At 43.1% G+C, this 15,981-nt stretch overlaps 1 protein-coding gene and 1 long non-coding RNA gene across 3 annotated transcripts in view; both read left to right on the top strand.

Moving 5' to 3' along the window:
- Positions 1 to 5,391, top strand: part of LOC119475415 — a 307,840-nt gene extending 302,449 nt beyond the window's left edge. The window contains exon 3 of the long non-coding RNA XR_005203790.1: positions 4,828 to 5,391. This is a non-coding gene — a long non-coding RNA (uncharacterized LOC119475415). The remainder of the gene's footprint in view (positions 1 to 4,827) is intronic.
- Positions 1 to 5,391, top strand: part of flrt1a (fibronectin leucine rich transmembrane protein 1a) — a 49,876-nt gene extending 44,485 nt beyond the window's left edge. For both annotated transcript variants that reach the window (XM_037748071.1, XM_037748072.1), the window contains exon 3: positions 1,089 to 5,391. In XM_037748071.1, the coding sequence (XP_037603999.1) occupies positions 1,166 to 3,223 (2,058 nt within the window). In that variant the 5' untranslated portion in view covers positions 1,089 to 1,165 and the 3' untranslated portion in view covers positions 3,224 to 5,391. The remainder of the gene's footprint in view (positions 1 to 1,088) is intronic.
- Positions 5,392 to 15,981: the final 10,590 nt, after the last annotated feature.

Below are 15,981 nucleotides of genomic sequence, written 5' to 3'. Positions count from 1 at the left end.
TAGAGTGGAGCTGGAGCGGAGTCCCAAGAGTTTGGTTTGGTTGACCAATCACAACAGTGGTCTAGTTGACCAATCAGAGCAGACTGGGCTTTTTGGAAGGGTGGGAGGGCGGTGGGGCGTTTCAGACAGAGGGTGAAAAAAGGTGCTGCAATACAGCCGGTATGAGAAAACTAAAGCGTTTTTTAAACATTAAAGCATGTAAACATGTTCTAGTAGAAACCTAAAATACGGGAATGAACCTGAAAATAAGCATAATAGGTCCTCTTTAATTTGTTGTCACATCATATGCATTCTGCTGCAGATTAAACCTTTCCATTACTATTTTGTTGCACTTTATTAATTAGATACAATGAAACTAAGAAGACGTGATTTGTGTAGAAGTTTTTTTTAATGAAGTTTTATAGGGCCCAGTGCCATCTTGACTGCTTGATGAGAATTTAGCTCTTGAAGACGATGGCTCTGAGCTAAAACATGTTGTTCCGTCTTGATAATGAAAAGTATCTCCAGCTCTGTCTGGCTAATGCAGCCATCTGCTGGCAACTGCTAATGGAGTTATGGAGCCTCCCAAGATGTCTTAAATAATTCAGAAGAGGAGAATATTCTCAAAGCTTCACATTTATGCGCTAGGCTTAATTCGAGATGCAGGATTTGATTTGTCAATTCCTGAGTTGCTTTTCCAAAGACTAAATATCCACTCTGCTCAGGTCACACTAAAGTTCAGTCTGTAATCTTGGATTACTGTTTCTAATTAAACATAATGATGGTTGGCTGTACAGTTAGCTTGCAGTTTTTTTTGGGGGCTTTTAATCGATGGCAGAACATTTTGAGAGGCTGAGAGGAATCCTCACAGATTTAGCCATGTGTGCACATCTCCTTGACGATTATTAATTGTGAATAAAACAACTTTGTCATTAAGTGCAAGACATCTCTGTAGCTTCTGTTTAGATATGATAATTGTAGCATGTTTCTGTCATTTTAGTATGAACTGAAAAAATTCACTGAAATCACCTTAGTTGTCTTGTCAACTGAGACCATTAACTAATTCATTTGTGCATCAGTACTGACTCTAATTTCTCTTTCTCTCTCAGGGTGGAGGTCACAGGATTCCAGCTCACTGCAACAATTTGAGGATTAACAACAGACCTGGAAAAGAGAGACAGTGCTTATGTTCACCATAATGGCACCTGTAGGTGTGGCTAAGCTGCGGGCTCGGCTCTTCCTGCTGTTTCTTTGCTTGACACTGCGTGCCGGCATGCTTCAGTTTGCTACAGCCACGATACAAGGGTACATTGGAGACAGGGACATGATATGCCCATCTGTATGCAGGTGCGATGAGGACTTTATCTACTGTAATGATCGTGGCCTGAGCTCCATCCCGTCACTGCCTCCTACGGCGTCCGTCCTCTACCTTCAGAACAACCAGATAAACAACCCGGGTTTGCCAACCTCCTTGGAGCGCCAGCTTGCCGTCCGTGTGGTGTACCTGTATGATAATGAACTGGATGAATTCCCCGTGCATCTGCCACCATCCATCCGTGAACTGCATTTGCAGGACAACAACATACGCACTATTCCTCGTAGTGCGCTGGCTCGGATGCCCTTGCTAGAGAAGCTCCACTTGGACGACAATTCCATTTCCACTGTCAGCATTGAGGACCAGGCCTTTGCTGACAACCCACGGTTGCGCCTACTGTTCCTTTCACGCAACCACCTGTCCAGTATCCCCTCAGGACTGCCTGCCTCTCTGGAGGAACTCCGTCTGGATGACAACCGAATCTCCACTATCCCAACCCACGCCTTCCGAGGCCTCGCCTCACTTAGATGTCTTGTCCTGGATGGGAACCTTTTGGCAAACCAGCGCATTGCTGATGACACATTCTCCCGCCTTTCCAACTTAACCGAGTTGTCCCTAGTCCGTAACTCTCTCCAGACCCCACCTGTCAACCTGCCCGCCGCCCATCTGCAACGCCTGTCTCTACAGGAAAATGCCCTGACTCATATGCCGCGCGGTTCCTTGGACGGCATGCGCAGGCTGCTGAGGCTGGACCTGTCAGGGAACAACCTGACCACCCTGCCGAGAGGACTCTTCAAGGACCTGGACAGCCTGGGCCAGCTGCTGGTGCGAGGCAATCCTTGGCACTGTGGCTGCAACCTGCGATGGCTCTATGATTGGCTGCATGCCCGTGGTAACTCCATCACTGTCAGAGGTCTCACCTGCCATGGGCCCGACAGGGTGCGAGACATGGCTTTGGTAGACCTGACCAGCGAGATGGAGGAGTGTGAAGTGGTGAGGACAGCAGGGACCAGAGACAGAGCGGGCGTAGGTGGAGTCGACAGCTCTACCACTCACACCCCTCCACAGGGCTCTCTCTTCACCCTCCGCTCAAAGCGACCCGGCCTGGGGCTTCCTGACTCTGGCTTAGACTACACTCTCAGCAGCAGCGGTGTGGGGAAGAGCCTGGCCCTCAACGTGAAGCCTCTCTCTCACAACAGCGTCCGTGTTACTTGGAGCGTGGCCCAGCCCAGCTCCTCCTTCAGGCTGAGCTGGCTCCGACTGGGTACCGGGAACGCCATGGGATCAATCACGGAGACTCTGGTCCGGGGCGACCGTCGAGAGTACCTGCTTACCTCCCTCCAACCACGCTCCAGCTACATCATCTGCATGGTGCCTCTCGCTGCCAGTTCAGAAAGCAAAGGGATGATTGCTGGAGATGCTGACTCTGATGAAGCTCTGGTGTGTGCTAAAGCTGAAACATCTGACCTCGCCCCTGTAGAGGAGGAGGAGGATAAAGACTCAAAGCAGATGACAGTCCTGCCCCTGGCAGGGATTATTGGTGGGGCTACTGCCATTGTATCTTTGGCTCTCATCTTTTGCATCTTCTGTTGGTATGGACATAGGACTGGGCATTTGTGCTCCCGTGACCACTATACTCGCAGCAGCTCCCGAAAAAACAAGACCTATGATGATTACATCGAGTCAGGCACCAAGAAAGACAATACCATCTTGGAGATCCGCAGTCCGGGGTTCCAGATGACGCCTATGGCGGCTTGCCAGCCAATGCAGCCTAAACCCCTACGAGAGGATTACATCATTCATACCATATTCCCCTCCAATGGCACTGGCCTGTACAAAGGTGACAACCACGTTTCTAACGCAGGACATGGCACCAACCGCGGCTATAGAGAAGGAGGAATCCCAGATATAGACTACTGTTACACATGATGCACTGTACCAGATCCTATTCACGGTGTTATTGGTAAAACTGTATAGATGCACAATTTTCCCTTCGCATGGACACTTCAGAAGCACCCCTCTGTGCCTTCTTCTTCTGGTCTCCCATTCCAAAATACCTGCTGTTCACTGCACTGGAAGTACTCGATGTGATTAACTGGAACTGAATCCGTGTGGGAACAGCTCACCGCAGGAAGCAGCAGCCAGTGCCCCAGGTGTAAATGCACAGCTGACTGTTTCTCCACCATCTTAGTAATGGCTTCTGTATGTTTTCTTTTCTGCTCTTCCCGTGTGACATGTACGCAAAGAATGTATACACTGTGGAAAGGTCAAACTTAGCATAGGCACAGGTAGAGTTCCTCTCTCACACACAGGAGCCACAGCAGTCAATTCAAAATGGATTAGGACATGATGCGATGACATTTTTGGTACTCTTTTTCCTGCTCACCAGTCATACACAGTATGTAGTCTTATCAAGTCATTGTTCCAAATGCCTCAACTATATTGATGTGCCCTACCAGCTATCCAAGGAAAGGGCTTTGTAAAGCTGTGAATTGTTCTATTTCAAACGACCCAATAACCACTTGTCTTAAAGTAGGCTTGTTATTACCTTATTCAGTAGTTGGCAGGGCGAGGATCTTATCATGGCTGGTTGGCCCTGGTTATACCTCTCGAGATCATTCGCCTAAGATCAGTATTGTAGTGTTGCATCGGATGAAGTGCAGCAAAAGCGTGTAGATAATTTACTTAGATACCGACTGGGCTGTGTTTGAAAAATGCTTTGCTATTTTTATCTGTGGTTTGTTTAGTAATCGAATCCTGCACAGCTCTCTTTATTTATTTATTTTGTTCCTTATGTGATGGTTTGTGATTTTTGTCTCTGCTAAAATTGCTTTTCTTTTCTTTTTTGCCTTCATGTTTGTCATTACTGATGAAACCCAGCTTTGATGAAGACAGTGGATTTGTTTCATCTGCAACAACAAAATACGATAAGCGAAGAAAAAACATCCTGAGGGCTGTCTCCAGGTTCGTGTTTTCCTAAATGCAGCAGAGTGAATTCATGAGCGAGGCTGTTTTATAATATGTAATTTGAAAATTAGACCCCACCCAAAGACTTAGCATGTCAGTCCACTGAGACAGTAGAGACCAACCTCAACCCCTCTTTTTCCCATTCTGTGCCTGTGTGCTTAACCTGTGACTTCAGTTTTGGTTACAAAAATGTTTCCTCCACATTCTTAAAGCGACGACAGAGAATCCAGACTGGACAAATTACTAAATGTGGAGCCTCCTGTGCGAGGCAGACTCTTGCGAGTGAACCTCGAAATGAGGGCGAGAACTGTGAGTGAAACTGAGGAGACTCAAACCGCAAACACTGTTGACCTGCACTGTGGAGCAGTGGCCAAGCTTGTGGGTGTGTGGATGGACTGCCGGGGGAGTTTGAAGGTGGCGTGACTCCTCTGCGAGATGAGTTCATTTATGTTTGTTTTAGCGGCGGTAAAAGGCCTCCACTCATTCCACCTCTTTTATTACTGAGCAGCACTAAAAATGTAAATGTATTAGCACTTAGCAGGGAACAGGGATAAATGTAATGACAGGCGCGGTGAGATGGAGGCTAAAGAAACATCTCCAGGCACTGACAAAGATGGAGAATTGATGGCTCTGGCGCGGTGGAGTTCACCCATGCATAAATCTGTTTGTCATACTCAGCTTCTCCCCTTGGGTTTAATATTGTCCATCAGTTGTTTACCACTGTGTTGCTTCCAAAGGGGAAACCAATTGTGCTTCCTTGACTGTTCTGTCCGCCGGAGTTTTACACTGGTGTCAGACAATACGTCAGTGGAATGTATATTTTATCTTGCACCCAAAATCACCGGCTTAAACATCATACTGATCCGGCTAATTCTGTTTTGGGGAATGTTGATATAGTGTAATTGCTATTTTAAAGTGGGTCTATTCAAGACACGTACTTCCTCATCATTTGTACAAATAAAACCATGGCCACAGCCACATGAATATTTTTTCTGGTGAAATTATAGAAAGTAATGGTGCCATAACTTTGCGTAAAAAAAAAAAAAAAACCTATGTGAACCTGAGATATGTGTGGAATTTGCTTTATGAATTCATCTACAGAGGGGATCAATAAAAAGTTTTATAATCTTGTTATTACTGCAACCTGTCATTTCACCTCATGCCTGAGGAAACAGAATATATTTATAGCTCACAGAGGTATTCGTACAGGGGATGAAGTTCTATCCCAAGAAGCCGGTTTTGTGCAAAAATTAAACCCGCATATTGTTTCCATTTGATGAGGGCTCTGAATAGCTCTGGGATAAAACAGTGCCAAACTTCAGCCTGAGGCCAGACACTTGGAACCAGCTGAGATTATAAGATGGAGCTTAGAAGAGTCAAAAGGCTGCTGCCCTCTGTGACTTTACGTTTGTATGCAGCCTGGGGCTCTACGAGGATGAACAAACCCAACTCCAAATGAACAACTTCATCAAAACAGATGAAATCGAGTCATCATTTCAGTTGAAGAAAGGATATCCTTTCTGTTACCTCTTAATTTCATCCTCCTAAGACACTAATTTAATAAAGGAAAAAGTGGTTCCATTTGCAACACGAATGAGTACAAATCATTTAATTAAAAATGGAACAATGCTGGCATCTAAGAGTAACTTGGTTTGGTCAGAAGTGTGCTCTATTGCACCTTTAACCACACCAAACAATGATGTCACAGTGTACTGACACTATGGATGTATAAAGAGAACTGGATACAGCCCCATTCATTCCTATGAAAATTGCTCAGTGGCGCTTGAACCAACAAGACTCGGTCAAAACCGAGTATATGGCTGGACCGTGTATGGTCAATCCGTGAATTTGTGGCTAAATTGTTATACAGATAGTCAGTGGTCATGTCTATAATGTTAAATCCAGCGGTGATGTACCCAATCATGGAATGCACCTGATTGGTCCTTGGATTTCTGCTCACCGTTTCAAACAGGAAACAACTTGGTGGCCTGCTGGTAAACTTTCTGTTATTCAATCTAAACAATCTACCAAAATCTACTTCTGAAAACATTTTAAGCGAGAAATAGGCGATGCCACTGCTGAATCTCGTTTCATTTTAGAACTTGATTGTGTAGTTTCACAGCTTGGTTCAATTTTTGTGAGCCGGACGCATCATGCTGGATGGGCTTATTTGCATAAAGGACTGTTCCCTGCCTTCTCATTTTGAAAGAGCAGCGGCCAATGAGGGACACCAACACTCGGCCGACCAATCCTGTAACTTCATCACTCAGTCAGTCACTCAGTGACAGACTTGCTATTGTATAGGCTGGCCTTCTGTTGTCCAGCCAAAAAAAGTCAATCTTCCGAGGATAAAATTACCGGGCTTTTGCTGATCTTCCGCACCCATTGGGCCCATAGAGCGATAACACTACCGTTTCTTTTAACTCCACCTCCCAGCCCTCGGTCCAGCCTCGGTCCTCACATTTGTCTGTGCAAACCTCAACCAGTTGTTGTAGTGAAAGTGGTAATGTCACAATATATTCTTTGCTATTGTGCATGACAATGAGCAAAACATTTGTCAATTCCATTATATCAAGCTGTAGACACAGAAACAACAACTCACTTTTAACTCCTTTGCTTGTAAACAGTGAGCATTGATTGAGCAGAAATTTAGAATCCATTAGCAGCCTTTGTGTACCCACTGTCATGTTGTGTTTGGCTTATCCCTATTCCAACTGAAGAGAATCACCAACTGTGAACTTGAGCTACAAAACTGCCATTGTTTTATTTTGTTTAATTTTCTGTCTTGAATTCCTTGCCATCACACATTTGATTGTCTTAGAACCGCAACATGCTGCCATTTTTTACTGTCTATGCCCATGGGATTGTGCTAGGTCTGTGAGAGATTTAATGACTATCATCATGGATCAACATTGTAACTGCTGTTGTAAAGCATTGTGAACAGTTTGTAACGGCAGCTGAATTCCCCATGCAGAGCAACAGAGAGGATGATTGGATTATTCTTTCCTCAACATGCTGGAGCTGTGCGTCAATCCAACACAACTTTATTAAGAGTGATAGAAATATATAAAGTGTATACCTCTAAGACTCTTAATGAACATCCAAGAGGAAGTAAAACATCTGAAAAGCACTTTGTCGTCACATCGTTACTTCTCCAGCACGTCAATGGGCAGGTATGGTTGAGGTAAAACTTGCTTAAATGAAAAAGCACATGAATGTATTTACAATTTGCCGGTATCACTTCCTATATGATTTTTTTTGTTCGTTTACAGGTTTAAAGGAGTTGTACTGCATATATGACAAAGGTGTATGAAGCCTTTGTGGAGCTGCATGAAGTCTGAAAAAGTTGTTACCAGGCGGCAACCTCCGGGTCTGAGAAGTGAAGCCAATGCTGAAGTGCCTTAAACTTGCATTCTTTCTTGCATTTCTCTGGCGACTCCTAGTTGCAAAAAGAAGTCTGATTGTATAGAAGTCTATGAGAAAATGAGCCTACTTCTCATTTGATTTATTACCTCAGTAAACAATGTTAAACATGAGTTTATGGTCTCAATTGCTAGTTTCAAGTCTTCTTCAATACAGCATGATCATTTAGTAAATTATGGTCCCATTTAGAGTCAAATAGACCATAAAGCAGGGTATGCTTTAGGGCGTGGCTACCTTGTGATTGACAGGCCGCTACAACGCTGTTGTCCGGTCTGGGAGTTGTCCGTGTTTTCGTCTTAGAACTTTAACTCTTTCACAGTGTGTTTTCAGTTCACAAAAGTTAATTGTAACATTTTGGGCGCCTAAAAATGTCTTATTCCGCGTTCGGTTGCACTTAGCTCCACCCTCTCGTGTCACTTCTGGTTGCAAAAAAAACAAGATGGCGACGGACAATATGCCGAACTCAAGGCTTTAGAACCGTTGTCCACAAACCGATGGGTGACATCACGATGACTACTTCCACTCCTTATATACAGTCTATGATTGTTAATACACCCAAATCTCCAACCAAACAGTTGGTGGTCAAGTTGCATTGTGGGTAATGTAGGCACCAAGATTTGTAACTGTCCATTGTCAGTTCTACAATTATATAGGAATGCAATGCTAAATCAGTAGAGTGTTATGACTTTTAAGTCGTCGAAACCTTAACAGGGATACTCATACTTGCCTCACTAAAAGAGACCAGTTTATAATGTAGGTAAAAAAAATGAGAACAGACTTACAGAGAGCAACGTTTCCTTGGAGACGAAGATGCTTCCGTCAGAAATCACTGGCATTACAGCCAACTGTCAGTGTGGAGAGGTGGAGCATGTAAACTGGGATTGCAGTGAGCAAAGAATGATCTTTCTTAACCATCTTTGTCTCAAGGACGGCCTTCCCTGCCCTCATGGTCATCTTGGAAGGCTTCCCTGCCAGCAGTACATATGTCTCTGCTGATCTTGGACAGCACACTTCCCTCTCTAACACCTTTTATCCTCACGGAGATGAAAGAGTATCCTATTGTCATGGTCAGCCGGATTACAACTCAAATAACTGTGACCTGAAGGTTGGCCAGTAACCTATTTCTTGCCTCACTCCTGGACAATTTAAGAGCGTCCCCCGTAAATCTCACTGTCTAGCGAGAAAAAAGGCGAGGGGAATGAAATACGTATGAGAAATATTGGAAATGAGACCAGAAGGGGGGATATTGCAGAGAGAGAAAGAGAGAGAGAGAGATCGTGGAGATGTTGGCGATGGGAGTCGTTGGGGAGTCTCACAGCAGATGGGCTTGCTCGGTTTCTAACGCAGATGGTTTAATAATGTTTCTCCAAGATTTCAACAGTTAAGGGGTTGATAAGCTGGCAGTGTGATCGTCTTGGATAAGAGTAATATAATACTGCATGGATTTGGGGAAGGAACGCCTTGTCTGAGCGATGAAGATCCTGAGGAGGCTGCATTGGCTACATTTGCAAAACACAATTGCTAAAAGCAGAGAGACAAACTGTATTTGTGGCTCTCTGCAGGGTAAGCAGCATAGTCGCCCTAAAACTCAGTATTAGTATTATAGAGCATTCCTGGACCTCAAAGAAGTAGCTGCACCTCATTACTAGAAATCAGGTAAAGACCTTTATTTATCTCTTGTTGTTTCATCTTCACAAAATCGAATCTAAGAACTCCCTGCGGTATAAATAGAGTAAGGTCTTAAAATTACCCCCTGTGCCACATTGTCGTATCTCGGTAGGCGATGGAACAAACAGATACACGAGAGATAGAAAATACAAAGATGAAAGAACACTCAGTACTCTGCATCGGGAGGGACCTGATTATGATGGACCAGGATTGTGTTGCTGTGCAGAAAGGAGAGACCAGTCACGACGATGACACTGGAAAGCCTGAAATGGTGGACTGCCATTTCACTCTTGACACTGACCGCGCGTCTTCAGATGTGCAAACAAATACACAACTGCAGATTGGGAGCGAGACATAATCCCTGTCCCGGAGAGATGTGGCTGAGCTTGTTAGCTGGAGCTCACTGGTGAGACTGTGGCATGAAGTGGACGTCAGAGCTGTATTGGAATTACAGTATATGTTCTTGAACCTGTCTTGGCTTCAGCTGAGCTCTGACTATTAAATGTGATGTGTTGGTCAACAGTAAAACCACAACCACATTTCCCAGATGGAAGGAACCTAAAAACTGTTTTGTTTATTTTTATAAATTAGACAATGACCAACATTCATCAGTCATGATTTCTTGCCTTCAGAATGGGGCTGTCAATTGATTAAAATATTTAATTGTGATTAATCTCATGATTGTTCATAGTTAATCACGATTAATCGCAAATTAATCACATTTTTTATCTGCTCAAAATGTACCTCAAAGGGCGATTTATCAAGTATTTAATACTCTTATCAACATGGGAGTGGGCAAATATGCTTGCTTTATGTAAATGTATATATATATTTATTATTGGAAATCAATTATCAACACAAAATAGTGACAGATATTGTCCAGAAACCCTCACAGGTGCTGCATTTAGCATACAAAATATGCTCAAATCATAACATGGCAAACTGCAGCCCAACAGGCAACAACAGCTGTCAGTGTGTCAGTGTGCTGACTTGACTATGACTTGCCCCAAACTGCATGTGATTATCATAAAGTGGGCATGTCTGTAAAGGGGAGACTAGTGGGTACCCATAGAACCCATTTTCATTCATATATCTTGAGGTCAGAGGTCAAGAGACTCCTTTGAAAATGGCCATGCCAGTTTTTCCTCGCAAAAATGTAGCGCAAGTTTGGAGCGTTATTTAACCTCCTTCATAACAAGCTAGTATGACATGGTTAGTACCAATGGATTCCTTAGGTTTTATCTTCACTCTAGCTTTAAAACTGAGCTTTAAAGTTGCATTAATGCGTTTAAGAAATCAGTGGCGTTAAAACAAATTTATTTTACGAGTTATTCTTGTCTGTTCCAGAGTCAGGTATCAGAGTCAGTGTGTAGCAAAGACTCTCAGAAATATGATCAGCTTTAATCTGCAGATATACTGTAATGTTTTCTTGATTTACCATTAAGCTTGCATTCTGTTTTTTAATTAGTTAATGTAGGGGTGAAATGGAGACACGATGTTTCTGCGTAGGTGTGAGAGATTTTCTCCGAGAGTGGATTGAAGGAGTGTATTACCAAAGACAGATTTGTTGCAGCACAGATCTACTGTAGGTAACCTGACATCTGTATGAAGTATGCTATTTATTCTGAAGTGGTAGTAGTAATCACAGTGATGTTGGCTCAAATTACTGAGGTAGTGCTCCAGACTGGAATAAAATTACATTTTGTAAACCAATTTAGCCTGGCTGTTTTACAATTAGATCAGAGGGATATTACTGACGCAGTTGTTCTGGATGGGCTCAGATAGTAAATAGACTCCGCAGTATAGTCACTTAATAAAACTAATACTGTTAAGAAAAAGCGTATGTGCACGCTGGCACAATTTGTGCAACTTGGCTACTTGAAGCTCTTAGTATTTCTGTACAAAACAACTGCTGTTACATTCACAGAGATTGGACCAAGAGTCAGCAGATGTGGACAGGTGGTGGTCGCTGTGCGTCTCTCCCCTCTCACTGAATGGAAAAATATGTATTTTGTAGAAAGGATGTCTCGTTGCTATGTGATTAAATGTGAGCTGTTGGACAAGAAGGAAATGTTCATTTTGGTTTCCTAAGAGGATCGTTTTTAGTTTTTTTCAAAACAGTTATAAAAATGTTACTTAAAATTCAGCAAGTTTAGCATTCAACACATTAACTATAAATGACTTTTCAAAATATTTCAGTTTGTTCCATAACCATTTACAGCTATTGGTGTTTAGTGCTGCAGGGATGATGTATTTTTGTAGGCCAACCAGGAAGTTAGCATCCAATGGGAATTTTCCATTGGGTTTTGGATTATTGCAGGAACTAAAGCTGAAGTAAGATAAGTTATTTTTATAAAACGGTCGCTATATCCTGACAGTAGTACATGAAACAGGTAACCTGGAAAAAAAAAACATGTGCCTCTGTGTCCTCCGGTGTCCTCCGGTGTCCTCCAGTGTCCTCCGGTGCTCTTAATTGCATATGCAAGATTTCACAGACCGGAGGAAAACAAGCAGTAAGAGCCGAGCTGGAGCCTTGCCGTCTAGCTGCTGTTTATGAGAGCCGGCTGTCAATCACTCGCAAACTCCGACCAAACGGTCAAACTAGGCAGCACTGGTTTACTCCAGATGTTCCGGTTTCCTCCCACAGTCCAGGTGTGAATGTGAGTGTGAATGGTTGTCTGTCTCTATGTGTCAGCCTTATAATAGTCTGGCGACCTGTCCATGGCGAACCCCGCCTTCGCCCAATCATGTCAGCTGGGATCGGCTCCAGCCCCCACCTCTCAACCCTGAATAGGATACGCGATTACACATAATGGATGGATGGATTTTCTTATGTTCTCTCAGGATGCAGTGGATGTATTGTACCACATGTTTCCTGTTGCTTTTGTATTTGCATTGATAATATCCTGAAAAGGAAATTCTGGTAGCACTGTGGATGCGTGCCGTGTGGAGCAACCATTGATTTCCATTGCTTTTGTCTCCCAGCTGCCTTCCCTCTGATAGATGCTTACACAGCAGCCCAGCTGTTGACATCATTCTAACTCCCATAACCTTGTTATACACTCAAATATAAATACCCCCTTCTCATATATACCTTCATTCATAATGTGCTGGACACATTTTCATGCACTAAAAGTCATATAATTGTCTCATTTATGCAAAAATAAAACTATCTAACCATGCCAATTCAAGGATGAAAGAAGTGGGTGCTGAAAAATGTAAAATGCAATAAGTAATTGTAAGGCAGCAAAATGAATAATAGCCTCTGCTGGTTTTGACCCTACTGGATATCTACAAGAGGGAAAAACCTTCTGCAATTTGTTGGAATTTGCTAATTTATAATGACTCTTTAACCACTGGCCCACTTTTTCTACTCAACAGTTTAATCTTTGTGGATAAACTGTTACCAGGCCATGAGTCAGATAAACTGTTATGACAAATTCACAGTGACTACTCATCTTTATATCCGCAGTTATTTTCTCTCTACGACAGACCCACTGGAGTGTTCGCTTTTAATCACTTGTGACTTGAGCGGCGCTGTGATATTGTCGACGAAGGCGTTCTGATCAAACACCTCAAAGGTAGGTGGTACTGACACATCACTTTAATGGTTCATCTGTCTCCGCTCAGACTGAACCTATCCATTATTGCATTGTTCAAATCATTGACATCAACTGCGCTAAAAACAACTGTATCCTCTTGGTTTTGGCTCCCGTCCTTTTCTCTCTACACCTCCCACGAAGAAGCAGAGGGGTGTGGTGGACATACAAACACATAAACAGGGTTTTAGCACGACAGATGTCTTTGATGTTCGTGCTTTGACATTGAATTGTCAAGTGTAATTCAAGCTCGGTTAAACGGGGCCTACCAGAGCCGCTGAGCAGAGTCACAGATGGCTCGCTAACTCTCGGACATCTGCTGGACATCAAACCAGAGAGTTCACAGATCATAGCCTGCATTCTCCGCATATCGGCAGAAACATCTAACCAGACCTTCATGATCCCCAGAGGAGGAACCCTACTGACTTTTTCTCTAGTGCCACCATCAGGTCAATTGTTTTTTTTACCGAATACCTGCAAAACTAATGACATTGGGCCTCATTCACCAAACGTTCTTAAGAAGATTTTTTTTCTTAAAACCCACTTATGCAGTTTTCACAAAGATTCTGACATTCACCAATGTTTTCTTATTTGGTATTTCTTCAGAACAGAATCTGCGCGCACCCAAGAGCACAGTTACACACTTTTGAGTGCTGACGTGTTAATAAAATAATTGGTTATTGTGTTTTCTACAATTATACAGTTGTATTATATAGGATTTAAATTCCAATATATTTTATCATTTATGATATTTTTTAATACTTATTTTCATTACTGTATTTTACAAAACATTATGGTCTTTTAAAAAGAAATAAACACTACACTAACAATTCACCACTTAAAGTAGAAAACGCAATAACCAATTATTTTGCACAAACAAGCAAGCATCCCGGGGATCAGCCAAAACAGTGACGTGTCCTTACATTACAATCATATATCTTTGAATAATGTTATGTCATTGTTGTGAACATGTTAGCATGTTGATGTTATCATTTAGCTCAAAGCATCCCTCTATCTACAGCCTCGGCTGCTAGTGTGGCTGTAGGCTCTTAGACTTGTTATAATAACTGACTAGATGACAGTGGTAAGAGATTCACTGACGATCCCCGGCGTTAGATGAAATGTCACCCCGGTCTATTCTGTTAACAATCGCTCACAGTCGGGGGTGGACCCCACTCTGCGACACCCTACTCAAGATTTCTAACATTTCTTTGTCCATCATCTCATACTCACTGTGGATCTCGCATTGGGGAGTGTCGATTTCATTTACTGTCTCATAAAGCGGGCCCCTCTGGGATTTAAACGGTGATTTCAGGACAATCCAGAGAGCCAATAACAGCTGAGTGCCGGGATGGGGAGGATACATTCATCCTCTGCACACACCTTCACTCCCTTTCAGCCAGAGCACTTGATCCTTGCCTTCGTGCTTCATCTGATCCGGGTTGCTCTTGTGGTGTCCCCTGTCTTCATAGAAAGAAGAACGGGCAGGTTTCTCTTTTTTTTCTTTTTTTTTTTTTTTTACCTGCAGAGCTGGCATCTTCACTCTCTGTCTATCATTTCAAGAAGTCTGGATAATTGAACGTTGGGTCGATCTGGTCGTTATGCCCTTTGGATTTGAATAAAGCCATGCTGGGGCTTCTTCTCCTAATTGACTGAAGATGTGTATGGAAATATTTTCAGTCTTAAACGGCAGGAGGAACCAATTACAGTATAAAGCTGATAGGGGGGGTGGATACCAGGTGGAATATAGCCCATTTGAGCTGATTAATAGAAACTTTGCAGAATTCTCTGCTTGAAAAATGCTCTGCTCGCAGAGCAATGGTTTACACCAGGCATCTGTCAAAGAAATTATTCTTTAGAAAAAGCTGGTGTCTCTTCTCTGTCGGGCCAATGTGTCTGTGTGTTTATAAGCGAGTGAGTGGGAGAGACTCAGACAAAAAGCACCTCATAATCAACCATTCATTTTTATTCTTTATGTTGTGTGAAAATGCAGCTCTTTCTATTTGTTAAACCAAATGAAATGCGAGGGAAGCAGATGCACAAATGCACTTTATATATGCACGACCCCAGGAAGCGTATATCATTTGTGCAGCAGTGATGTTTTATGTTTTAACTCCCACTTTCCTCGAGCTCAGCGACGAGGACAGTCTAAGTGCTCCAGACCTCTCTGTGTTTTATAAGATTACGGGGTCTAAAATTAAATAGAGGCATGTGCAAAGGTTGGGAGGCCGGGGAGGAGTCAGACGGGGCCGAGGTAATGTCACTATGTTGTTGATCTTTATTGGGAGCGACGCAGACAGAACCTCCCTCCCTCCAAACACACACACACATGCATTTCCCTGTATTGATTACTTGGGAGAAAAAAGGGTTGAGGTCAGCAGGCATATGTCTGAATTTCTTTCTCTCTGTCTCTCACACTCCATTTATCTCTGTCTGATTCGATGCTCTCCTTCCCCCATCAGGGGGCCCGTGCTTCATCCATACGTCTGCGGCTCCCCTCCCCTGACCCGCTCTCACACTCTGCGGTTTCTTTTTGTCCGTCTCTTTGCCCTTCACTTGACATACATAAATCAATCACTCAATCCAATTTCGTTCAGAGCAAAGCCTGATGGATTTGCTCCCGAGCCGCCGTCCTGATAAAGCAACAGTAGCCACAGTGTCATTACATTACAAATTAAATGATGTGGTTATGACCATGGATTTGATTTTGCTTCATTTTCTGTTTTCACACACACACACAAACAGCAAAACGCCTACAAACAAAGACATAGCAACCAGGGAGAAGAAGCATTTCATAGCTCCAGCTCGCTGTGAAATGGGCTAAACACAGTTGTTTTCATCCTGGAGACTGGGACCCCCAGAGGGGCGCTAGATTGTTTCAGATACTCGAGATGATTATGGAACAAGAATAAAACACATTTCTATTATATAAATGTATTGCGCTTTTTCCGATTTTTGTTCTTTTTATATTGTCTTCCCTTGTTCAAAGCTCTTCACACAGTTAGCACAACAGGACTTTACTTGGCCCAA

The sequence above is a fragment of the Sebastes umbrosus genome, chromosome 17 (assembly GCF_015220745.1).
Source record: "Sebastes umbrosus isolate fSebUmb1 chromosome 17, fSebUmb1.pri, whole genome shotgun sequence".
Taxonomy (NCBI): Eukaryota; Metazoa; Chordata; class Actinopteri; order Perciformes; family Sebastidae; genus Sebastes; species Sebastes umbrosus.
Note: the sequence above shows the minus strand (reverse complement) of the source record. Positions and strands in the feature narration are given on the sequence as shown.